At 45.9% G+C, this 27,946-nt stretch overlaps 1 protein-coding gene across 1 annotated transcript; it reads left to right on the forward strand.

Annotated features, from left to right (window-relative positions):
* Positions 1–1,577: 1,577 nt before the first annotated feature.
* Positions 1,578–5,391, forward strand: LOC123157199 (syntaxin-132). Its single transcript, XM_044575458.1, has 12 exons — positions 1,578–1,758; positions 2,723–2,830; positions 2,945–3,001; positions 3,117–3,165; positions 3,277–3,365; positions 3,482–3,555; positions 3,640–3,682; positions 4,182–4,268; positions 4,372–4,449; positions 4,541–4,621; positions 4,735–4,800; positions 4,900–5,391. Exons 1-12 carry the CDS (start codon positions 1,741–1,743, stop codon positions 5,062–5,064), a joined length of 915 nt encoding a protein of 304 aa, XP_044431393.1. The 5' UTR covers positions 1,578–1,740; the 3' UTR covers positions 5,065–5,391.
* Positions 5,392–27,946: the final 22,555 nt, after the last annotated feature.

Genomic DNA, 27,946 nt, shown 5'->3' on the forward strand with positions numbered 1-27,946 from the left:
GCATGGCCAGCAAACGCCTTCTTCACTGTGTGCATGGCAGGCCGAGGCGGGGAACCGGCCATGGCGGACGCACTCGCCGCCCCCGGCCAACGGCGCGCAGCAGACGTCGCCGCCGCGGCACCCCGCGCCGGCCGCCGCGGCCGGGACTGAGACCCCGCGTCGTCGCAAGTCCGGTCGCCTGGCCCAGCCCGTACCCCACGGGGCACCAGCCCGCTGTCGGGGTGTCGCCTTCACCGGCCAGGTCCAACCGGTGGCGCTGATGAAGCCGCACGACAGGGTGCCCTCCACCACGAAGATGAGCTCCGTGGCCGCCGGGTGCCAGTGCAGCGGCACCACGCCTCCTACCGCGAAGTCGACGCACGCGACGGAGATGCCCAGCCCGTTCACGCCGGTGAAGCTGGTGACGAAGGCCGAGGTCAAGCAGCTGGGCCTGGGCGACACACCAAAAGAGCAAGGGCAACAGCAGGGAGAGGAGGCGCACCGGTTGAGGTCGCCGCAGTCGCTGCCGAGTCAACGCCGCCTGTGGGCGTGCGGGCGCGCAGCCGGCGCGGGCGTGCGGTCTTGCATCGAGCGCGCGTTGTGCCTAGCGCTGCAGGCGAGGGCGGGGCAGGCGTGCTGGCTGCCGGGCCTTCCCCTCATCCTCCTCTCCTTCCTCGTCGGCGGCGGCCACGGAGGGCGCCAGGCACGGGTGGCGCGCGTGGGCGCGGCCAGGCGCGGGCGCGAGCAGCAGTGCGGAGGCGCGCGTGGGCGCGGGCAGTCACGGTGAGGCGCGCTGCTGGAAGGACGGGCGGGCGGCACGGTGACGCGGCGAGGACGACGGCCTCGCTTGGGGGCGCTTGGGGTTGGAAACGGGTGGAGGATTTTTCGTTCCCAGAACAAAATCATCGCCGGCAGCCCCCCACGCGGCGAAAAAAATGTCTCCTAGGGGGCTTAACGGCTGGAGATGCTCTTAGATATTAGATTTGACTGCGAGGTCTGTGGTATTAGACCCGAACTATCAGCATCCCTTCATCAACTGAATAATGGTAGCGACAGATGTTGCCTAGACGGTGACTTTAGACTTACTGTTGTATTTCTTTTTAAGATCTTTTATGAATAATTACTAAAATGACTGCATGCATCGCCCAGATACAGAGGCCGAGGGTCTTCCTCCTTTTCTAAAAATAAATAAATAAAAGATGCGCACATGCCACCATTTCCCTGCTTAGGTCCTAACATGTGGACCCAATCAATTAGATTGTCTATTAAAAAAAGTTGAATGATAGATTTGGGCTCAATGTTGAAACTAGTTCAGAAGTTGTAGTTTTGTGTTAAACAAACTTAAAGTTGTGGTAAAAGTATTATAAATTGATTTGAAGTTGTGGTTATCCATTCAAAAATTCAAAAGTTGTGGTAAAGTGTTATAAGTTACTCTGATGTTGTGGTTTTGTGTAATTAACTCTTAAAATAAAGGGAAACGCTAATCTAATCCAGTTTGGTACGGTACACGAACGAATAAGGAGCGGAGCAGCCCCAAGTTATGATTGAGCGGTCGGTCGTGCCTACCGCACCGCACCGCACGGCTGCTGGCTCCAGCTCACACAAAGAAAAAAGAAAAAAGAAATACCTGTCAGGTCAGTCAGCCGTCCATATTGGTGGCTAGCCCCAGCAGAGCAGAGCAGCTTAACCCTCCCCTCGCCGCGCCGCGCCGTGCCGCCGTCCGTCTGTTCCTCGCCGCGCCGCGCCGCGCCGCCGTCCGCCATGAACAACCTACTTACCGTAAGTCCCCTCTCCATCCCGTCCTTTCATCTCTTCACGCTGCCGACCTCCCTACAGATCTAGGGAATTTCTCTTCTCTTCTGTGCTGCAACACTTGAGAGAATTAATCTTCTTTCTTTCTTTCTTTTGCCATTACATTACAAACGAATACCAACTCTTTGATTCTCAAAGTGTCAGCTAGCTAAAATACTTACTCTGTTTTTCGCAGTTTAATAGTACATGCACTACTTCTGCTACCAACACAAACAAGCTGCTTAATAATGCTCTTTATTGGCCAATAATCCTATTACTTTACTTTTGGCTGTAATGTCAGATCGAAGAAGAATCCATAACATTCCAAGTCTCAAAGTTTTCACATGTACTGTACATACATACAGACATGACAGTTACAAACAACCCGCCGTCATAATTCATCTACATTCATAATTTCAGAATTGGTCTTCTTTTGGCCTTACATACCCTGATGGATGGTCGCTGTCATCTTTGCTTTCACATGCACATGTTACAAACCATCCGCAACTTGGACGCAGATGCTTTCATTTTGATAGTGACTGGAGTCTCATATGCTCTTTTTTTCGCACTAAATCCATATCTTTCAGCTACCGACATACTCCCTTCGTCCGGAAATACTTGTCATCAAAATGGATAAAAGGGGATATATCTAGATGTATTTTAGTTCTAGATACATTTCTTTTTATCTATTTTGATGACAAGTATTTTCGGACGGAGGGAGTATAAGCTTAATTAATGCTCTTTTGGTTGGGACTAGGAGTTATAATGATGCCAATGCTTTATTTCCGCAACAATCCTATCCTATCCTATCCTATTGGTTTGGTTTACTTTCAGCTGATGATGAAAGCAGCTAGCGCAATTGACTATAATGTCAGATCGAACAAGAATTCATAACAATCAAGCCTAGCCTTCCTGCGGGTTACATGTTGTGCTAAACACTCCGATTTTGCAGGACTCCTTTGAGCTTCCGCGGCGGGATTCCTCGAGAGATGGGGGGGATCTTGAGATGGGAATGCATAAGCCCGATGCTTCTGATAATTTACAAGCCTTCTTGAAGAAGGTGCTCTTCTTCTGTTTACCTAGGATAGGAAACTCTCTCTCATGTTATTTCTCCATTAGTTTTTCCACTTCAGATTAATTAATGGTAGACATGTTGCCTTCATGCACACAACAGGTTGATGGAATCGACAGCCTGATAGCTAAGCTCACGAGCCTCCTGACCAAGCTCCAGGTCCGTCAATTCATCATCTCCCATTCTAGCTAGTTTCCTTATTTCTGCTTCTGCTTCTTATATAGTATGTTGATTCTCATAGTACTGATGGTATCTCGTGTGCCTTTACTTGCAGTCTGCCAACGAGGAATCAAAAGCAGTCACAAAAGCAAGCGCCATGAAAGGTGACAACAAAACTCGTGTGCTTTACTTATCAGACCCAAACCTCCTCTTCTTAGACAGAGTTGAAAATCCTGCTGTACTTGTAATCACGCACAACAATGCATTTTTTGTAGCAATCAAGCACCGGATGGAGAAAGACATTGACGAAGTGGGCAAAATTGCTCGTATGGCGAAAACAAAACTTGATGAACTGGACAAAGATGTATGTTTTCACCTGACCTTGCTTGCCTCTGTCTGTTATTCTTCTTTCCTAGCTAGCTGTATCTGCATCTGCACAAATTAAAAGATGGACATGCTGCTTATGGTTTGCTGTTACAGAACTTATCTAACAGGAAGAAACCTGGATGCGAGGAGGACTCTGCGGTAGATCGATCAAGGGAACAGACTACTGGGTAAATTCAATTTACTGTCAGTTTGTCTCTCTTGCCTGCATGAATTACTCCGTGTTCACTGTGCTCACTGATTTCTCTCCACAGAGCAGTGAAGAAGAAACTGAAGAAACGGATGGACGATTTTCAGGTATTGTTTTCATCTAACTTGAATGTCCAAATTGACTACATGTATGTGATGATCTTCCTCTTCTGTTTGTGAATGAATAAATGTTCCCTCTAATGCCTAACACGTAGTAATCTTTATACACAAAAAAAAAAGAGTTAAAACCGGTCCATATTTCTACTTAATACTTGGGCTATTTGATTTGATATGCCCTCATAGAGCATCAGGGAGAAACTGCTCTGCTTTCCAAGCATCCAACTATATAAATTCTCAACATCTAACTTTTCATAAGCGGTGGAAGAAACTACTCTGCTTTGTTGATGCTTATATGTTCTAAAAAGTAAAAGAAAGAGTTTTGCAAATTGCCTCCTTTCGACTTTCAGTAACTTTACAAGAATGTTTATTAGCCATTATGGTAGATTATTGATACTATGCAATCAGCCTGATGTCTCTGAAGATGGAATAATATAATGCAATCTTGCAACTATGTGAGTGATATGGCGTTGTTACCCCTCTGATGCAGGTGTTGAGAGAATCAATCCGGCAGGAGTACCGGGAAGTTGTTGAAAGAAGGGTATTCACTGTAACTGGTAATCGCCCTGATGAAGAGGTATAGTCGCAACATTTTTTTTCTATGGTTAAATTTGTGATTTTTTCTTTCTATTGTTTATCTTTCTTACAGTGTGCCTCCTTTGTTACTTTGGAACCTGCAGACAATTGACGATTTAATCGAGACAGGGAGAAGCGAGCAGATTTTCAAAGATGCGGTTCAGCAGCAGGGGAGAGGCCAGGTACATATGAGTTATACCTTGGTCATTATTTGGATGCTTGTGGGAAAATGCATCGAAATCTCATCAGAGTAATTTTCCAACCATCTTGCAGGTATTGGACACTGTTGCTGAGATACAGGAGCGGCATGATGCTGTAAGAGATCTAGAGAGGAAGCTTCTGGAGTTGCAGCAGGTTATACAATTTTCTTTTGCATAAGCTCTTAGAGTGCAATTTTGTTTATATTTGACACCCACCATGCATATCCATATGTGAACAGAAGGCATTTCCTGGGTTTTGGTTTGTAGATATTCCTGGATATGGCGGTCTTGGTTGAGGCTCAAGGAGACATGATCAACCACATAGAGACACATGTAAGACCAAGACTTGTGAAATCAGCTTATGTTTTCTTTCTAAATAGACCTAAACCGACTTCATAAATAAAGCAAGCTAACGGATTTTGTTTTTGCAAGGTTTCAAACGCGACCAACCACATACAGCAAGGCGTGGGCGCTCTCCAGAAGGCAAAGACGCTGCAGAAGAACTCGAGAAAGTGGATGTGCTACGCCATCATCCTCCTCCTGGTGGTAGTGGCAATCGTCGTGCTTGGGGTGATCCAGCCATGGAAGAAGAAGTAACCCTTGAGCCACGACCTGGGTTTTACCCCAACATCTCGGCGCGGCGGAGTATATATATACATGCTGTTTTTTCTGTTTGTGCATTCTGTATAGTTCTGTGGCCGATTTATTCATGCTCTTCTACCGGAGGCTGCTGCTATGTTGAACCAGACAGGCCATATCATATACTGGAGGCTGGTGCTATTATTTCTTTTTTTTTTGAGTTGAAGCTGCTGCTATTCGTTTGTGCTTCATTTCTGTGCTCCGAGTATTTTTAGTGGTGAATGACTGAAATGTGCATCCATCCTAGCTTGTCCATGAATCCATTTATTGCAGTTTGCTTGCCCATATCATATACTGAATGTTTTTGCTGTTTGTTGCCGGATCGGATGTAAAGCTCATTCATCATCTTGCCCCTCAAACAATCATCCTTTAATTTGGACATCGGCTGCAAATCTTTCAGCATCTCAAACAAGTTAATTTTCAGCGCTGGAACTTGAGGTAGATAATTTTGAGCACAGGGTACATCAATACAAGTTGTCGGTCTACTGAATTTAACTAACTGTAGGATCGAAAGTATGTCTAGGGGGGGGGGGGGGGGGGAGATTAGACTATTTAACCAAATAAAAACTTGCCTTTTCCCAATTTTAATTCTTGGCAGATTTTAGCAACATAGCACAAGTCAAGCAATCAACCTACACATGCAATTCTAGCGGAATGTAAAACAATTGCACATGAAGGTAAAGGGGAGGAGTTTGAGGAGACAAACGCAATTGGAGACACGGAGATTTTTGAGCCGTGGTTCCGATATGTGGTGCTATCGTACATCCACGTTGATGGAGACTTCAACCCACGAAGGGTAACGGCTGCGCGAGTCCACTGAGGGCTCCACCCACGAAGAAGCAACCTTGTCTATCCCACCATGTCCGTCGCCCACGAAGGGCTTGCGTCACTAGGGGTAGATCTTCACAAAGTAGGCGATCTCCTTGTCCGTACAAACTCATTGGTTCAAATCCACAATCTTGTCGGAGGCTCCCAAGTGACACCTAGCTAATTTAGGAGACACCACTCTCCAAGAAGTAACAAATGGTGTGTTGATGATGAACTCCTTGCTCTTGTGTTTCAAATGATAGTCTCCCCAACACTCAACTCTCTCTCACAGGATTTAGATTTGATGGAAAGAAGGTTTGAGTGGAAAGCAAGTTGGGGAAGGCTAGAGATCAAGATTCATATGGTAGGATTGGAATATCTTGACCTCAACACAAGTGTAGGTGGTTCTCTCTCAGAAAATGTAAGTTGCAAGTGTAGGCATGTTCTGATGGCTCTCTCTACGAATGAAGAGGGGTGGAGGGGTATATATAGCCTCCACACAAAATCTAACCGTTACACACAACTTACCAATCTCAGTGGGACCGAATCCTGAAACTCGGTCGGACCGATTTAGCAAACAATGTGACCGTTAGGATTTTCGGTGGGACCGACATGTCAACTCGATGAGACCGACATCATTAGGGTTAGGGCATAACGTAATCTCGGTGAGACCGATTACACAAACTCGATGAGACCGATTTTGGTAATAAGCTAACCAAAGAGTTGGTCAGGCAAACTCGGTGGGACCGATTCACTCATCTCGGTTAGACCGAAACGTTACGAAAGGGAAACAAAGAGTTTGCATTGCAATCTCGGTGGGACCGATCGCTCATATTGGTTGGACCAAAACGTTACGAAGGGAAACAGAGAGATTACAATCCCATCTCGGTGAGACTGATTTGACTAGGGTTTGTGGCAGTGGCTATGACATCTGAACTCGGTGGCGCCAGATAGAAAGAATCGGTGGGGCCGAGTTTGACTTTTGGTTTGGGTCATAGGTGGATGTGAGAAAGTAGTTGAGGGCTTCGGAGCATATCACTAAGCATTTTGAGCAAAAACCTCATTAAGCAACACCTCATCCCTCCTTGATAGTATTGGCTTTTCCTATAGACTCAATGTGATCTTGGATCACTAAAATAGAAAATGTAGAGTCTTGTGCTTTGAGCTTGAGCCAATCCTTTTGTCCTTAGCATTTTGAGGGGTCCACTTTTCTCATCCATGCCATGCCAATCATTGAGCTTTTCTGAAATATTTATCTTGAAATAGCATTAACTCAATGAGCTATATGTTGTTAGGAATTACCAAAACCACCCAGGGATAGTTGCACTTTCACTAACTCACATGCCGATGATAAGAAAGGGAATTTGTTCATCTTGTTAATTTTCCTACACCATATTTCAGCCCCCAACATCAACCTCTGAGACATCCTCACAACCGGTAATCTGGAGAGTAATATGGAAAATGGCTTTCAACTGGGGCAGAACAAGAATGAGATATTGGGGCTTTCAACTGTGTGGCTTTCAACACAAAGACACACAGAAAGTGAGATATTGTGTATATGTTTGTACCTCCATAGTGAGCGTTCCAGAGCATGCAAGCAGATAGGGTGATGAATCATATCCCCTGGTTTCTGTAAACTAACATTGATGTTCATAAACATGGAATTAATTAATACCCAGTCCAGGTTTTGACTGACATTTGTTCATATACTGGAATAATTAATACACAACAAGGAAATGTGTGTTCAGAAACCTGGTACAGGGCACAACTACAACAACACTAAAATTTGCAGAATCTTCAAGCTCTGACCTTCCTCTGCGATGAAGGGCGCCCGACCCAGGAGAACATCAGGCATCCAGGAGAAGGCTCCTAGGTACTGGACCTCACACTATCACTGTCATGGTAACCAGAATTCTTGGTCAACTATTCTGTTATCCAGATTCGTTCCCTTAATTCCAGGATCATAAGATGACTTTCTAGAAACATCAACATTGTTCTTCTTTAGAATAGCTAGAATAAGGTTTTCATAATAGGGAGGGCACGAAGGAACGATGTACGACACACCTAATAAACAGAGAAATATATATGAGGATACAACAATTAGATGGAGGAACTTCCATACTGTTGTAATGCCAGATCAATTTGCGCTTACACCTGAAAGAAATTACAGACCAACCACTCCATCAAGAGACACTTTGCCCAGCACATACGCAAATTATATAGATGACAAGACAAAAGCAAGTCACACAGACTACAGTCTCTCTAGAGGATCCCACATATGCATAAGACCGTCACTTCAGATCTAACCAAGTTACATGTACTGCATACAGAAAGTGTTAGTTCCGGTGGTTGGAAGCAAGCTTGGCAATGAGCTCCTTTAAAACCGAGGGGTAGGTCTCAAAGACATGATCCCAGCCATTAGATGCCATTAATGTTTGCAGACATGAGGGGGACTGGACTTGTATAAATTTGAAGCACACCTCTTTCAATCCGTGGCAGTGGTGCTGCTCGGCCGATTGCTTTCATGATTTAACCCCTCTTCGCATCAGAAAGCTATTTTTTTATTCTTTTAGAAAAGGAGGATTACCCCAGCCTCTGCATCTGGGTGATGCATGTAACCATTTTATTAATTATTCTCAGAGACCTTACAAAGCATTACATCAGTAAGCCTAAAGCCACCATCTAGGCGACACCTATCGCTACTACTATCCCCTTGATGCAGGGGTGCTGAATGTCCGAGCCTAATACCAAATAAACATCGCACCAAAATCTAACATCTAATGCCGAATGCCCCATCCCAGCCACATGTCAGGAATGGGTCACACACCGGTCCGGCGCACTCACCGAGGCTACCGCCGACGTTATCCACCTAACCATCTTCAGAGCAGGTACTGACGCAAACACCTTGCCAGGTCAGCTGTTGACGCCACCATGGCGCCAGACAGTGCCACCTTCCTGCGCGAGGCCATCACGCCACGTCCAGCGCTGAGACCCCGCTGCTCCATGCCGCCGAGACTCGCCGTCGTCGACGCGAGAGAAGGCACACCACACCACCTCACGCCTCTTCCATGCGGTGCCGCTCCACAGACGATGCCCCCAAGAGAGAACATGACACCACAGCGCCGCCATCATCCGATCCGGTGATCTTAGGATTTCTCCCGGAGCGGCACGAGCAGGTTGACGATAGTTGCTTGACGATGCCTTCATCAAGGTAACGACATAGACGCCGCCATCGCCCGCCATGACCGGAGTCGGCTCGGTTTTCAAAAAGCTAATGCTGAAGGAAATATGCCCTAGAGGCAATAATAAAGTTGTTATTTTATATTTCCTTATTCATGATAAATATTTATTATTCATCCCAGAATTGTATTAACCGGAAACTTGATACATGTGTGAATACATAGACAAAACACTGTATCCCTAGTATGCCTCTACTAGATTAGCTCGTCGATCAAAGATGGTTAAGTTTCCTAGCCATGGACAAATTCCATCATTAGTGGAATGATGTGATAATGTGATGGACAAGACCCATACGTTAGCTCAGCATAATGATTGTTCAAATTTATTGCTACTGCTTTCTTCGTGTCAAATATGTATTCCTCCGATTATGATATTATGCAACTCCCGGACACCGGAGGAATACCTTCTGTGCTATAAAATGTCACAACATAACTGGGTAATTATAAAGATGCTCTACAGGTATCTCCGAGGGTGTTTGTTGGGTTGGCATAGATCGAGATTAGGATTTTTCACTTCGAGTATCAGAGAGGTATCTCTGGACCCTCTCGGTAATGCACATCATATGAAGCCTTGCAAGCAATGTGACTAATGAGTTAGTTACGAGATGATGCACTACAGAACGAGTAAAGAGACTTGCTGGTAACGAGATTGAACTAGGTATGTAGATACTGACGATCAAATCTCGGGCAAGTAACATACCGATGACAAAGGGAATAACTATGTTGACATTGCAGTTCGACCTATAAAGATCTTCGTAGAATATGTGGGAACCAATACGAGCATCCAGGTTCCGCTATTGGTTATTGACCAGAGAGGTGTCTCGGTCATGTCTACATAGTTCTTGAACCCGTAGGGTCCGCACGCTTAATGTTCGATGGCGATATGTATTATATGGGTTATGTGTTTTGGTGACCGAAGGTTGTTCGGAGTCCCGGATAAGATCGCGGACATGATGAGGAGTCTCGAAATGGTCAAGAGGTAAAGATTGATATATTGGACGGTAGTATTCAGACACCGGAATGGTTTCGGAAAGGTTCAGGTATTTTTCAGAGTACCGGGAGGTTACTAGAACCCCCCCTGAGGAATTGTTGGGCCTACATGGGCCATAGGGGAGAGGGGAGGCAGCCTACAAGGGGTGGTCGCACCCCCTCCCATGGGGAGTCTGAATTGGACTAGGGGAGGGATGTGCCCGCCTTTCCTTCTCCTCTTCCCTCTCCTTTCCCCTTTTCCCCCTCCATGAGATGGAAAAAAGATGGGGGGCCGAATCCTACTAGGACTGGGAGTCCTAGTAGGACTCTGTCACGCCCAATATGCGACCCTATCCAAAAGGAACTCGAAGGTCCCACCAAGGATAGACCCGCATATTGAAACACTTTTGCAAGGTGGATATCATTACATCAACATTACATAATAGATGGGGATACATACATAAGGCATACAATGCCACACGAATACAACAATACATCATACATGAGATCAGCATCCGACTACGGATGAAACACAAACAGAAACTCAAACGACATCCACCCTGCTAGCCCAGGCTGCCGACCTGGAACCTATCCCCTGATCGAAGAAGCAGAAGAAGAACTCAACACAAGCAAGCATCGCTCTCGCGTCATGATCATCGCAAGACCTGTACCTGCAACTGTTGTTGTAGTAATCTGTGAGCCACGAGGACTCAGCAATCCCATTACCATGGGTATCAAGACTAGCAAAGCTTAAAAGGAAAGGAAGGGGTAAAGTGGTGAGGCTGCAGCAGCGACTAAGCACATATGGTGGCTAGCATACGCAAATAAGAGCGAGAAGAGAGCAAATGGAACGGTCGTGAAACTAGCAATGATCAATAAGTGATCCTGAACTCCTACTTACGTCAAACATAACCCAAAAACCGTGTTCACTTCCCGGACTCCGCCGAAAAGAGACCATCACGGCTACACACACGTTGATGCGTTTTAATTCGGATCTGGTGTCAAGTTATCTACAACCGGACATTAACAAATTCCCATCTGCCTATAACCACAGGCACGACTTTCGAAAGATTATACCCTGCAGGGGTGTCCCAACTTAGCCCATGACAAACTCTCGCGATCAACGAAGGAATAGACCTTCTCCCAGGAAGACCCGATCAGACTCGGAATCCCGGTTTACAAGACATTTCGACAATGGTAAAACAAGACCAGCAAGACCACCCGATGCACCGACAATCCCGATAGGAGCTGCACATATCTCGTTCTCAGGGCAACACCGGATGAACACTATGTACAACTAAAACCAGCCCTCGAGTTTCCCCGAGGTGGCGCTGCAAGTGGCTCTGGTTCGGACCAACACTTAGACAAGCACTGGCCGGGGGGGGGGGCTGTAATAAAGATGACCCTTGGGTTAATTACTCCCAAGGGAAATATAGGTGGTGGTGAGGCAAATGGTAAAACCAAGGTTGGGCCTTGCTGGAGGAGTTTTATTCAAAGCAAACTGTCAAGGGGGTCCCATAAATCACCCGACCGCGTAAGGAACGCAAAATCCGGGAACATAACACCGGTATGACGGAAACTAGGGCGGCAAGAGTGGAACAAAACACCAGGCATAAGGCCGAGCCTTCCACCCTTTACCAAATATATAGATGCATTAATAATATAAGAGATATTGTGATATCCCAACATAATCCTGTCCACCATGGAGCAATCTTCAACTTCACGTGCAACTAGCAACGCTATAAGAGGGGCTGAGCAAAGCGGTAACATAGCCAAACAACGGTTTGCATAGGAAAGGTGTCAAAGGTTAGAGGTTCATGGCAACATGGGATGGCTCGACAAACAGATGATAGGTAGCGCAACAAAGCGATAGAACGAAGCAACTAGCATAGCAATGATAGTAGTGAGATCCAGGGTAGCGGTCATCTTGCCTGAAATCCCGCAAGGAAGAAGAACGAGTCCATGAAGAAGACAAGCGAACATAGTCGAACGAATCCTCACAATCGCAACATTACTGGAACTAAGAAGCAACACCGGAAAGAAACAAACAACATGGTAAATGCACAAGCACAAACATGGCATGATGCACAAACAAGTATGGTGCATGTCCGGTTTAATAAGGCATGGCATGGCAAGTGAAACAAACAATACTACAAGTTAAGTGGAGATCAATATGCAACGAGTTGCATATTGACAAAACACCACATTGACATATTTAGTTTAATCTTGTTTATGTACCCAACAATATTAAATGTTATTAGCATGGCAAGGGGGTGAAGCATAAGAAAGCCATCTATTTAGGCAAGTTTAAATGAGGCCGGAAACAACAAACAATAATTCCGGAAAATCCCCATATGCATATTTTAGATTCGGTACTGTTCTTCCCTAAACAAAATTTTAATGTTGTTAAACAGAAACATAAAGTGGACCATGTTAAACTAGGCATTTTCCCACCCCATTTACATATAAAGTTTATTTAAAACCGAGCTACGGTTATTTAGTTATGAAATAAATCATTTTAGCATGGCATTATGCAAAATAAACACAAACATCATGTTAAACATTTTTAACATAGATGAAAGTGGCATATTATTAATCTACACAATTTTCTGAGCATTTTACATATATAAAACATTTTGATATGATGCATGGTTGATGAGTTATTAAATGCATGAACTCTAGGGACTTTTCTGCAAATCTGTAATTCCCTGGATAATTAGCAAATTCGCAGAACGAAAAAAAAACTACTCTGGGCCGAATCTGGCTGGGCCAGCAGTGCACAGGGGAGGGGCTGGAGGGGCGCTCACCCATGGGCTCTTGGCCCGGTAGGTGTAGGAGGCTGGAGGCAGGCTGGATCTGGACGCTGGGCTGGGCCGGAGGCGCGATGCGGCTGGGCCTGGGCTTGCGGGCCCACGTGGTCGGCAACGACCGATGGCGTCGTCCTCGCGCTCACGCGCGGAGACAGGGGAGGCCGGCGGCGTGAAGAGGTCCGGTGAGTGGGGCGGCGCGGTGAGTCGGGACGTGCGGAGAGCCGCGGATCTGGACGGGATCCACCGGATCCGTCCATTCCCGGCGACAGAAGGAGGTGGGGCGGCGAGCTCGACGCCGGTGGCGACGAAGCTCTGTGGCGTGGCGGTGGTTCCCTGCGGGGCAACAGAGAGCGAGCGACGTGAGGCGAGAGGACCGGAGGAGGGGAAAGGAGGAGAAGGACGGGAGGCAGGCGGCGCTGGCCTGGGACGGCGGAGACGCGGCTGACGCCCGCGGGCGCGGTCGGCGGGGCGGCGAGGCCGCGGGCGCTCGAACAGGAGGTGCGGGGCAAAGCAGGAAGCGGGCGGCGCTGCGGGGTCGGGCCGACCCGGGCCCAGATGGGCTTGCGCGGGCCGCGCGCGGGCTCGGGCGGATGGGTGCTGGAGGGAGGCGCAGGGGACGCGTGGCACCGTGGGAGAGGCCGGAGGGCGCTGGCGGGGTGAGGTGGCGCGCGCTGGTTGGTCCGGGCGCGGTGGCGGCGGCGCCAAGTGGCGGGAGGAGGCTGGGGGGCACGGAAATGGAGGAGGAAGGGGCTAGGAGGTAGGGGAAGGGCTAGGAGATGCCCAAAAATGGACTAGGGGTTGATTATATAGGGTAGGTGGCTAGGGTTAGGGGGCTTCTGCTCCGTTTTCGGACATCGGATCTCGATCCAACGGTCCGGAGCGGAGGGGGTTAGACAGGTGGGCTAGCAGATGGCTATGTAGATGAGGCCTTGGGCTGAGAGAAGAGAAGAGGAAAGCAGCCCGGCAGGGTTTTCGGAGACCGAAAATGTCCGACGCTAGACCGACTATATCGCGGTTGTAGGTTTAACGGTTGGGCTATCAAATGGACTCCGAATGCGACGAAACTTGGCAGGCGCTCTGTCTACACTAATATAAGATCGCACGCCAAGTTGCAACCCATTCCGAGAACATTTTTATGCCACTTATAAAATAATATTTCGGAGGTGCCGCGGGCGCATGCGAGTGTGTCTGGACTCCGAACGGACAACGGAGAGAACCGGGAGAACCCAAACGGATGCAAGTTTTATGAAAACATATGGATGCGATGCACATGATGCTATGAGATGAGATGCATAACAAGAACAAAATGCAAAACAACAGACAAAACCCAACCACGGAGGAAATATCATATAGCATCTCCGGAAAAGGCAAGAGTTGGAGTTACGAATATGGAAAGTTGTATCCGGGGCGTTACAACACTCCACCACTACGAGAGGATCTCGTCCCGAGATCTAGGATGGCACCGGAGAGAAATGGAAGAGGAAGAGAAGAGGTAAAACTAAGTTGCTTCTTCGACAAACGAGTGAAACCATGAACCTTGAGAGGTTGAGCAGAATGAAAGAAAGAAAACAACGAAGATGAATAAAGTTGAAAACACTCCATTAGAAAAGAGGAACAAGGGCTATTACGATAACTTGAAGGTTGCCAAGACATGAATGACGAGCACAATGGACAAGAAGGAATTGAAACCACTCTGGTTGAAACGAGATAAGAATGAATAAGAATAATATAATTTTGACAGCACTCCGACTGTAAATGGAAGAAATTGAACATGAACTTGACAAGACGAGAGGATACTTGATGAAATCAACAACACACTGCCTCCAGAACTATTGAAGGAATGGCACAAGGGGTAAGAAAGATTTCAGATAGCTCTCAGGTTGAAAAGAGAAGCAAAACTTGATAAGATGAAAAGAACTTGAAGAGATGACACAACACTCCGGTTAAATGGATAAGCACGAAAAGAACATGACCCTCAATTCGAGAAGATGAGAGAAAAGAGCAACATCACAAAGTCTCTGGGAGAAAGAATAGAAGCTAGATTGTTGGGATAAAGGGACGGAGAAGAAAATGACAACTTGTACCAAAAATGAGCTTGGAAAGCACCATTTCAAGATGGTTACAACGGGGTTGTTGGAAAACCAACAACGAAAAGAATAAGCTTGTAGTGGGCTTATGGAAAACTTCTCAATATTGAGGCGAAATTCTGCCACTAACGGAAACAATAGATTGGATTGAGGTCAACGAAGAGATGAAAAACCTCTTTCACCGAGAAGGATATGGAGAAAGCTTGGATCAATGATAAGCACCACAAATAGCAACATTCTCAATGGAAGGATTTAGGTGAAATATAACCCAAGATAACTCCAACAAAGAGATTGATGGATTTAAAATACCTCATTCTTGACAACATATGAATCATGAAACATGAAGGAAATTGTCAAGAGTGACATAACACCACCTCAAAAGATAAGGTAGAAAGAATTGCACTTTGGAATGCAAGATGAAGAATACTTGAGCTCCTCAAAACAAGACATGTGTTGAGCACCATGTTTAATTTTGAGTATATCTTGGCGGGTCATAACTTTGAGAGAAATCTTGAAGAACAAATGAAGAATGAAAGGAATCCTTGATGAACCACCATGTAGAACCTCCATGAAGAAATCCGGTAATAAAAGGATGATAAAAAGGAAGAGAAGTTGAAAGAACAAGGTGAGCCTTGTGATGATTTAGATGAAGCTTCGCGACGAGATAATGCGGAAAACTTGGAACTCCGGAAAAGAAAAGATGAAGCATCTCGAACCAAGAAATGTGACATGATGAACAACTCTGGAAAGAAGAAACTAGATCACTCGGATGAAACAATAATAAGAATTACGGTATGCGTATCCTTCACCAATTTAAATTGATGACAAACAACGGATTTGGCATACTACTTATTCTCGTAAAAAGGATCAAGATAGATATGGCACAAACTTGTGAAGGTCTTGATGGAACCACCGGTGGGATAGAAACAACGAATATTTGATATGATAACGGAGGAAGAGAAATCCTGGACGAACCACCGTAAGAATTGAGAATGAACAAAGTAAAGGGGTGAATCACCGGTAAGAATTAGAGAACGAATGAAGATACTTGAGGGAATTTAGATACAAGTGAACGAAGAGATCATGAGCTTATTAGAGAAAACTTGAATGATGCACCGGTTAGATTTGAATAACGAGAGCTAAAGGCTGGAATGAATGATTCTGAGATGATGTGCTCCGGGGAATCAAACTGAAAAGACTCCTGAATAGATCCGGATTGGTGAAAAGAATTCTCTCAATCGAAAATAATTATGAGTGGATGACATCAAGCTAGAATCATGAATCTTTGAGAGAAACGGATAAGATTTGGAGTAAAACTCTTCTTCGGCCTTCACATGTTGAGAATGATGATGAGAACCACCATGAATTGTTGAGATACTCCGTGAGAATGAAAAGCGAAGGGGGTTGAGCCAACGATGAAAAGAATTTGAAAGATCTTGGAGAAAGACATATGACTGATGATAATTCATTCTTACGTCACACTTGAAAAGAATTTAAGAATGGCTCCAGGATAATTAGAAGAGTCAGGTAAGATCCTGGGAAAAGACCTGTGGGTTAGGGCCCACTCAAAAGATACACCTTCGAAAAATTACTTGAAAGGGAAATTGCACCGGTTGAATTAAATGATTCAAAAGAGATAACAACCTCGAGATATCTTGAACAGATTAGGAATGATAACTCAAGTCTTCCGAGATATCTTCAGCACTCTAGAACAAATGAATAGCGAGAAGTGAAAGATTAAGAGGTGCACCGGTATGAAAAAGCATTTGACATGAGGAAAGGAATATGATCAACACTGAAAGCTTGAATTGGATCCACCGGAGAAGAAACAACAATGAAGTATGATGAACTTGAAGCTTGTGAGCATCTTCACGAGGGACCACCGGATCAGAACATTGATTGAAAAGAGTGAAGAGACTTCACATGAACAAATGGATACTTGATTAAAATAAATGAGTCCTTGAAGAAAAGGGTGGGAGGGCGGGAAAACAAAAGCAACTTGGGGACAGATGACACAAACACCGGTGAGAAAACTTAGAGTTGATCTTGCGGATGTTGAAAATGATTGGAACCACTTGAGGAGAAGCACACTGGTTGAAAAGAATTAACATGACGACCTCAATGATCAAAAGGATTAGTACTCCCATAGAAATATGAGAACACCGCTTGAAAGGTATGGAATCAATATTTGACTTTGAAGCAACTCGAATACCACAAATAAAACAAAACAAAGGATTGGCTTGCAGAAATAAGCCGGAACAAACATATGATAGAGATTTCGTTCGAAGTTTTCGTGGTGGGGCCCACACGGGCTCGATTGTACAGCACCATCATGTACAAGGCAGTGCACATGACATACAAAGTGTCCCCGAACCAGCATAGCCAAGGGTTCTTTAAGACACAACGAGACCACTGTAAAAACGACCGTGGAAAGGCGGACCACTAGACGTCAAACCCCAATCTCATATCATGCATCTGTCGAAAAGATATTCTAGGAACTACTTGAATTCCCACCTATAAAACCCCCGAAACTTTCTGGTTATGCAATCTGGTGTTGGGGATACAGGGGAAGCAATATATCTCACACAAACTAACAATACCTACATCCAAGCTGTATCCATCCGTCAACACATAACCAAGAAAACTCCAGAAATCGTGTACCTCAACCTTCGAAAAGCATCCGTTATACGAGTTATGGCAATACTCCCGAACTCCCCAGTACTGGGTGACGTCGAGGTTATCTCACCAACAACTGCATAAAAGAGATTTTCGATGTCGGCAAAACTCAGGTATTCCAGAACTGCAACGATAAAATTGTGACGACAACACCTCGGAGCTCAACTCCCCGGGTCAATGCCACATAAATAGACAGGAGGCACCAAGAACAATGTTCTCGTCACAAAACCATCGAAACGATTCCAAGATACCCGCGTGATCCTAAAAAAATTTAGTGAAATTTGAGGAGAGGAAAGTCAAAACATCTACGTCAGGAGTCCTCACCAGAGCGACAAAGGGGCTGAGGAGTAAAACGAATCCTACTCTCCGATATGTATAATCCTAAGACTCAAAATAGTTTTCTTCTAGACTCAACAACGGCCAACAATCAAGGGGGCTCCTATGGTCGGACGAGGCTCTGATTACCAACTTGTCACGCCCAATATGCGACCCTATCCAAAAGGAACTCGAAGGTCCCACCAAGGATAGACCCGCATATTGAAACGCTTTTGCAAGGTGGATATCATTACATCAACATTACATAATAAATGGGGATACATACATAAGGCATACAATGCCACACGAATACAACAATACATCATACATGAGATCAGCATCCGACTACGGATGAAACACAAACAGAAACTCAAACGACATCCACCCTGCTAGCCCAGGCTGCCGACCTGGAACCTATCCCCCGATCGAAGAAGCAGAAGAAGAACTCAAAGCAAGCAAGCATCGCTCTCGCGTCATGATCATCGCAAAACCTGTACCTGCAACTGTTGTTGTAGTAATCTGTGAGCCACGAGGACTCAGCAATCCCATTACCATGGGTATCAAGACTAGCAAAGCTTAAAAGGAAAGGAAGGGGTAAAGTGGTGAGGCTGCAGCAGCGACTAAGCATATATGGTGGCTAGCATACGCAAATAAGAGCGAGAAGAGAGCAAATGGAACGGTCGTGAAACTAGCAATGATCAAGAAGTGATCCTGAACTCCTACTTACGTCAAACATAACCCAAAAACCGTGTTCACTTCCCGGACTCCGCCGAAAAGAGACCATCACGGCTACACACACGTTGATGCGTTTTAATTCGGATCTGGTGTCAAGTTATCTACAACCGGACATTAACAAATTCCCATTTGCCTATAACCGCAGGCACGACTTTCGAAAGATTATACCCCGCAGGGGTGTCCCAACTTAGCCCATGACAAGCTCTCGCGATCAACGAAGGAATAGACCTTCTCCCAGGAAGACCCGATCAGACTCGGAATCCCGGTTTACAAGACATTTCGACAATGGTAAAACAAGACCAGCAAGACCGCCCGATGCACCGACAATCCCGATAGGAGCTGCACATATCTCGTTCTCAGGGCAACACCGGATGAACACTATGTACAACTAAAACCAGCCCTCGAGTTTCCCCGAGGTGGCGCTGCAAGTGGCTCTGGTTCGGACCAACACTTAGACAAGCACTGGCCGGGGGGGGGCTGTAATAAAGATGACCCTTGGGTTAATTACTCCTAAGGGAAATATAGGTGGTGGTGAGGCAAATGGTAAAACCAAGGTTGGGCCTTGCTGGAGGAGTTTTATTCAAAGCAAACTGTCAAGGGGGTCCCATAAATCACCCGACCGCGTAAGGAACGCAAAATCCGGGAACATAACACCGGTATGACGGAAACTAGGGCGGCAAGAGTGGAACAAAACACCAGGCATAAGGCCAAGCCTTCCACCCTTTACCAAATATATAGATGCATTAATAATATAAGAGATATTGTGATATCCCAACATAATCTTGTCCACCATGGAGCAATCTTCAACTTCACCTGCAACTAGCAACGCTATAAGAGGGGCTGAGCAAAGCGGTAACATAGCCAAACAACGGTTTGCATAGGAAAGGTGTCAAAGGTTAGAGGTTCATGGCAACATGGGATGGCTCGACAAACAGATGATAGGTAGCGCAGCAAAGCGATAGAACGAAGCAACTAGCATAGCAATGATAGTAGTGAGATCCAGGGTAGCGGTCATCTTGCCTGAAATCCCGCAAGGAAGAAGAACGAGTCCATGAAGAAGACAAGCGAACGTAGTCGAACGAATCCTCACAATCGCAACATTACTGGAACTAAGAAGCAACACCGGAAAGAAACAAACAACATGGTAAATGCACAAGCATAAACATGACATGATGCACAAACAAGTATGATGCATGTCCGGTTTAATAAGGCATGACATGGCAAGTGAAACAAACAATACTACAAGTTAAGTGGAGATCAATATGCAACGAGTTGCATATTGACAAAACACCACATTGACATATTTAGTTTAATCTTGTTTATGTACCCAACAATATTAAATGTTATTAGCATGGCAAGGGGGTGAAGCATAAGAAAGCCATCTATTTAGGCAAGTTTAAATGAGGCCGGAAACAACAAACAATAATTCCGGAAAATCCCCATATGCATATTTTAGATTCGGTACTGTTCTGCCCTAAACACAATTTTAATGTTGTTAAACAGCAACATAAAGTGGACCATGTTAAACTAGGCATTTTTCCACCCCATTTACATATAAAGTTTATTTAAAACGGAGCTACGGTTATTTAGTTATGAAATAAATCATTTTAGCATGGCATTATGCAAAATAAACACAAACAGCATGTTAAACATTTTTAACATAGATGAAAGTGGCATATTATTAATCTACACAATTTTCTGAGCATTTTACATATATAAAACATTTTGATATGATGCACGGTTGATGAGTTATTAAATGCATGAACTCTAGGGACTTTTCTGCAAATCTGTAATTCCCTGGATAATTAGCAAATTCGCAGAACGAAAAAAAAACTACTCTGGGCCGAATCTGGCTGGGCCAGCAGTGCACAGGGGAGGGGCTGGAGGGGCGCTCACCCATGGGCTCTTGGCCCGGTAGGTGTAGGAGGCTGGAGGCAGGCCGGATTTGGATGCTGGGCTGGGCCGGAGGCGCGATGCGGCTGGGCCTGGGCTTGCGGGCCCATGTGGTCGGCGACGATCGATGGTGTTGTCCTCGCGCTCACGCGCGGAGGCAGGGGAGGCCGGCGGCGTGAATAGGTCCGGCAAGTGGGGCGGCGCGATGAGTCGGGACTTTCAGAGAGCCGCGGATCTGGACGGGATCCACCGGATCCGTCCATTCCCGGCGACAGAAGGAGGTGGGGCGGCGAGCTCGACGCCGGTGGCGACGAAGCTCCGTGGCGCGGCGGTGGTTCCCTGCGGGGCAACAGAGAGCGAGCGAGGTGAGGCGAGAGGACCGGAGGAGGGGAAAGGAGGAGAAGGACGGGAGGCAGGCGACGCTGGCCTGGAACGGCGGAGATGCGGCTGACGCCGGCGGGCGCGGTCGGCGGGGCGGCGAGGCCGCAGGCGCTCGAACAGGAGGTGCGGGGCAAAGCAGGGAGCGGGCGGCGCTGCGGGGTCGGGCCGACCCGGGCCCAGATGGGCTTGCGCGGGCCGCGCGCGGGCTCGGGCGGATGGGGGCGCTGGAGGGAGGCGCAGGGGACGCGTGGCGCCATGGGAGAGGCCGGAGGGCGCTGGCGGGGCGAGGTGGCGCGCGCTGGTTGGTCCGACCGCGGTGGCGGCGGCGCCAAGTGGCGGGAGGAGGCTGGGGGGCACGGAAATGGAGGAGGGAGGGGCTAGGAGGTAGGGGAAGGGCTAGGAGATGCCCAAAATGGACTAGGGGTTGATTATATAGGGTAGGTGGCTAGGGTTAGGGGGCTTCTGCTCCATTTTCGGACATCGGATCTCGATCCAACGGTCCGGAGCGGAGGGGGTTAGAAAGGTGGGCTAGCAGATGGCTATGTAGATGAGGCCTTGGGCTGAGAGAAGAGAAGAGGAGAGCAGCCCGGCAGGGTTTTCGGAGACCGAAAACGTCCGACGCTAGACTGACTATATCGCGGTTGTAGGTTTAACGGTTGGGCTATCAAATGGACTCCGAATGCGATGAAACTTGGCAGGCGCTCTGTCTACACTAATATAAGATTGCACGCCAAGTTGCAACCCATTCCGAGAACATTTTTATGCCACTTATAAAATAATATTTCGGAGGTGCCGCGGGCGCGTGCGAGTGTGTCTGGACTCCAAACGGACAACGGAGAGAACCGGGAGAACCCAAACGGATGCAAGTTTTATGAAAACATATGGATGCGATGCACATGATGCTATGAGATGAGATGCATAACAAGAACAAAATGCAAAACAACAGACGAAACCCAACCACGGAGGAAATATCATATAGCATCTCCGGAAAAGGCAAGAGTTGGAGTTACGAATATGGAAAGTTGTATCCGGGGCGTTACAGACTCCCCCTCCTTGGCACGCCCCTTGTGGCCGGCCTCCTCCCCTCCTTTATATACGGGGGCAGGGGCACCCCGAGGCACATCAATTGTCTTAACCGTGTGCGGTGCCCCCCTCCACCGTTTACTCCTCCGGTCATATTGTCATAGTGCTTAGGCGAAGCCCTACATGGATCACATCACCAACACCGTCACCACGCCATCGTGCTGACGGAACTCATCAACTCCTTCGTGCCTCTACTGGATCAAGAGTTCGAGGGACGTCATTGAGCTGAACGTGTGCAGAACTCGGAGGTGTCGTACGTTCGGTACTTGATCGGTTGATTCGAGAAGACGTTCGAATACATCAACCGTGTTAAGCTAACATTTCCGCTTTCTGTGTACAAGGGTACGTGGACACACTCTCCCCTCTCATTTATATGCATCTCCTAGATAGATCTTGCGTGAGCGTAGGAAAATTCTGAAATTGCATGCTACGTTCCCTAACAGTGGCATCGGAACTAGGTCTATGCGTAGATGATATGCACGAGTAGAACACAAAGATTTGTGGGTGGTGATCATCATACTGCTTACCACCAATGTCTTATTTTGATTCGGCGGTATTGTTGGATGAAATGGACCAAACCAACCTTACATGACCGCGTTCATGAGACCGGTTCCACCGACAGACATGCAACTAGTTTTGCATAAAGGTGGCTGGCGGTTGTCTGTTTCTCCAACTTTAGTTGAATCGAATTTGACTGCGGCTGGTCTTTGTGAAGGTTAAAACAGCAAACTTGATAAATCACCGTTGTGGTTTTTGTGCCGCAGGTATGTACGGTTCATGCTAGCAGCGCGGAGCATACACGTAAAACTTGCAACAAACAAAGTAGAGGACGTCTAACTTGTTTTTGCATGGCATGTTGTGATGTGATATGGTCAAGACATGATGTGATATAAGATTGTTGTATGAGATGATCATTTTTTGTAAAAGTTGTCGGCAACTGGCAGGAGCCATATGGTTGTCGCTTTATTGTATGAAATACAAGCGCTATATAATTGCTTTACTTTATCACTAAGCGGTAGCGATAGTCGTAGAAGCAATGGTTGGCGAGACGACCACGATGCTACGATGGAGATCAAGGTGTCAAGCCGGTGAAGATGGAGATCATGATGTTGCTTCGGTGATGGAGATCATGAGCACAAGATGATGATGGCCATATCATGTCACATATTTTGATTGCATGTGATGTTTATCTTTTATGCATCTTATTTTTCTTAGTACGACGGTAGCATTATAAGATAATCCCTTACTAAATTTCAAGGTATAAGTGTTCTCCCTGAGTATGCACCATTGCGAAAGTTCTTCATGCTGACTGCTGAGACACCACATGATGATCGGGTGTGACAGGCTCTATGTTCAAATAAAACAGGTGCAAGCCAGATTTGCACACGCGGAATACTCGGGTTAAACTTGACGAGCCTAGCATATCAGATATGGCCTTGGAACACTGGAGACCGAAAGGTCGAATGTGAATCATATAGTAGATATGATCAACATAGTGATGTTCACCATTGAGGACTACTCCATCTCACGTGATGATCGGACATGGTTTAGTTGATTTGGATCACGTATCATTTAGATGACTAGAGGGATGTCTATCTAAGTGTGAGTTCTTAAGTAATTTGATTAATTGAACTTTAATTTATCATGAACTTAGTCCTGATAGGTTTTGCATATCTATGTTGTAGATCAATGGCCCGTGCTACCGTTCCTTTGAATTTCAATGTGTTCCTAGAGAAAGCTAAGTTGAAAGATGATGGAAGCAACTACGCAGACTGGGTCCATAACTCAAGGATTATCCTCATTGCTGCACAGAAGAATTATGTCCTTGATGCACCGCTAGGTGTACCACCCACTGGTTTGGTTACCGGTCAAAATTTCAAGATTTCCCATGGTTACCGCGTATTTCCTTGCCCCTCGGTAAATTGCCATACCGAGCAAAAAATACCATTTTTTGAAATTTTTGAATTTAAGCACTCGATTTACTGTAAAGTATGTAGGATCTAATTAATGCCATGAGAGTTAGTTCTGGCGTGTTGGTAGCAACCTAGTTCCTGTTTTGAGAGGTCTCTAGTTCAAATATTTGTTCATTCACTTATTTGAATTTAAAATTCAACTAAAAATTCGCTCGAAATATTCTCGGTATTTCTCAGTAACCGTGGTAACCACATTTACCAGTCCCCTAGGTAAAATTGCCTCATTCAGTAACCAAAACCTTGGTACCACCTACCCCAGCAACTGCAAACATTGTGAATGCCTGGCAGTCGTGTGTTGATGACTGCTCGTTAGTTTAGTGTGCCATGCTTTACGACTTAGAATCGGGACTTCAAAGACGTTTTGAACGTCATGGACCATATGAGATTTCCAGGAGTTGAAGTTAATATTTCTAGCAAATGCCCGAGTTGGGAGATATGAAGTCTCCAACAAGTTCTATAGCTGCAAGATGGAGGAGAACAATTCTGTTAGTGAGCACATACTCAGAATGTCTGGGTACCATAATCACTTGACTCAACTGGGAGTTAATCTTCCAAATTGTGTCATTGACAGAGTTCTTCAATCACTGCCACCAAGCTACAAAGGCTTCATGATGAACTACAATATGCAATGGATGGAAAAGACTATTCCCAAGCTCCTCGCGATGCTAAAGGCCGCAGAGATAGAAATCAATAAGGAGCATCAAGTGTTGATGGTTAACAAGACCACTAGTTTCAAGAAGAAGGGCAAGGGTAAAAAGAAGGGGAACTTCAAAAAGACTAACACGCAAGTTGTCACTCCCGGGAAAAAACCCAAAGTTGGACCCAAGTCTGAAGTGCTTCTACTGCAAAGGGACTGGTCACTGGAAGCGGAACTGCCCCAAGTATTTGGCGGATAAGAAGGATGGCAAGGTGAAAAAAGGTATATTTGATATACATGTTATTGATGTGTACCTTACTAATTCTCATAGTAGTGCCTGGGTATTTGATGCCGGTTCAGTTGCTCATATTTGTAACTCGACGTACTACGGATTAAACAAAGATTGGCTAAGGACGAGGTGACAATTCGCATCGGAAATGGTTCCAAGGTTGATGTGATCGCCGTCGGCACGCTACCTCTACATCTACCTTTGGGATTAGTTTTAGACCTGAATAATTGTTATCTGGTGCCAGCGTTGAGCATGAACATTGTATCTGGATCTTGTTTAGTGCGAGACGGTTATTCATTTAAATCGGAGAATAATGATTGTTCTATTTATATGTATAATATCTTTTATGGTCATGCACCCTTGAAGAGTGGTCTATTTCTATTGAATCTTGATCGTGATGATACACATATTCGTAATATTGACGGCAAAAGATGCAAAGTTGATAAAGATAGTGCAACTTATTTGTGGCACTGCCGTTTGGGTCATATCGGTATAAAGCGCATGAAGAAACTCCATAAAGATGGACTTTTGGAATCACTTGATTATGAATCATTTGATACTTGCGAAGCGTGCCTTATGGGAAAGATGACTAAAACTCTATTCTCCGGAACAATGGAATGAGCTAATGACTTACTGGAAATAATACATACCAATGTATGCGGTCCAATGAGTGTTGATGCTCATGGCAGGTATCATTATTTTCCGACCTTCACATATGATTTGATTAGATATGGGTATATCTACTTAATGAAACACAGGTCTGAAACATTTGAAAAGTTCAAAGAATTTCAGGGTGAAGTGGAGAATCATCGTAACAAGAAAATAAAGTTTCTACGATCTGATCGTGGAGAAGAATATTTGAGTTACGAGTTTGGCCTTCATTTAAAACAATGTGGAATAGTTTCACAGCTCACGCCACCTGGAACACCACAATGTAATGGTGTGTCCGAACATCATAACCGCACTTTATTGGATATGGTGCAATCTATGGTGTCTCTTACCGATTTACCACTATCCTTTTGTGGTTATGCATTAGAGATAGCTGCATTCACTTTAAATAGGGCATCGTCAAAATCCATTGAGACGACACCGTACGAATTGTGGTTTGGCAACAAACCTAAGTTGTCGTTTCTTAAAATTTGGGGATGCGATGCTTATGTTAAAAGGCTTCAGCCCGATAAGCTCGAACCCAAATTGGAGAAATGTGTCTTCATAGGATACCCTAAGGAAACAATTGGGTACACCTTCTACCACAAGTCCGAAGGCAAGATTTTTGTTGCTAAGAACGAAAACTTTCTAGAGAAGGAGTTTCTCTCGAAAGAAGTGAGTGGGAGGAACGTAGAACTTGATGAGGTAATTGTACCTGCTCTCAATTTGGAAATTAGCTCATCCAAGAAATCTGTTCCCATGATGCCTACACCAAATGGTGAAGAAGCTAATGATAAAGATCATGAAACTACAGATCAAGTTGCTACAGAACCTCGTAGGTCTGGCAGAGCATGATCCGCACCAGAGTGGTACGGTAATCCTGATCTGGAGGTCATGTTACTTGACCATGACGAAGCTATGAACTATGAAGAAGCTATCACTAAAAAAATACACTTCTGTGATGATACGTGTTTGTCACAGTAGGTCGCATTTTTTGTCATGCATGTACATCCATGACGATTTTATGACAGAATCAAGATAGTCATACCTGTGCTGTCGTAGAAGTGTTCCATGATATTACCAAAATTATCATCACGGAAGTGTCCACTTCCATGATGATAAATCGCGCATCATAGAAGTTCTTTCGTCAAGGGTGACCAACACGTGGCATCCACCATAACGGGACGCCGTTAAGCTATCAGGTCCGGTTTTGGATCCGATAACCCACAAACAGCCACGACCAATGTCGATTTTCCACGTGTAAAATTCTCATTGGCCGACGGAACCACGCGTCAGCTCCGCGTTGGCACAGGTGTCACTCATCCAACGGTCGAGATGGGCCTATGGTATGTTGACACGTGGACGGGCCCAAAAGTGGCCCATAAAGTTTAAATGGGCCGGCCCAACTAAAGGCCCACAAGATTTAGCACACCATAATGGGCTGACCCAGCTAAAGGCCCACAAGATTTTGTAGACCATAATGGGCCGGCCCAGCTAAAGGACTACAAGATTTAGCGGACCACAATGGGCCAGCCCAGCTAAAGGCCCACAAGATTTTGCAGACCATAATGGGCCGGCCCAGCTAAAAGCCCAACATTCTCAGTTAAGGCCCGTACAGCTAGTGTCAAATCGGCCCATCAACGGCGTGTCCTAAACTTGTCATCATCGCGGCCCATGGTCACTTCTGGCCCGTTAACAGTCCGCTAAGTATTTTGGCCGAATTACGGCCCGGTGTATTTCCTGCCTGTTAAAGGTCCTACTTCATTTGGGCCCATTTACAGGCCATTGAAACTTTCGGCCCATAAACGACCGTGAGGGATTTGGGTCATATTCGGCCATGTCTGACATTCGGCCTGTTAGAGGCCCACTATAGATTTGGGCCACTTTGCCTGTTGTGATTTTCGGCCTATTAACGTCGGACGGAATCCATGGGCCATATGTGGCCCAACGTCACATCGGGCCCATTAACAGCCCATATAAAAATGACGATAATCTAGCTCGACCGAACTTCTGGCCTGTTAAAGGCCCATGTATTAGGTCGACGCATTTACGGCCCGTCCGAATTGCGGCGTGTGAAAGATCTGCATCGTAAATGGGCCACCATTTCGGCCTGCTAAGACCAGTGGATTATTTGGCACAATCAGGGCCCAATCTCACTTTCAGCCTATTAAAGGCCCATGTTTTTTATGGGCTCGAGATATTTACACCTGTAAACGGCCTATTGTTATTGAGGGCCGAAATTATGTTTAGGCCTGTTAAAGGCCCACTATGGGCACATGCCTACCAAAAAATATGAAA

This window comes from Triticum aestivum, chromosome 7B, assembly GCF_018294505.1.
Source record: "Triticum aestivum cultivar Chinese Spring chromosome 7B, IWGSC CS RefSeq v2.1, whole genome shotgun sequence".
Taxonomy (NCBI): domain Eukaryota; kingdom Viridiplantae; phylum Streptophyta; class Magnoliopsida; order Poales; family Poaceae; genus Triticum; species Triticum aestivum.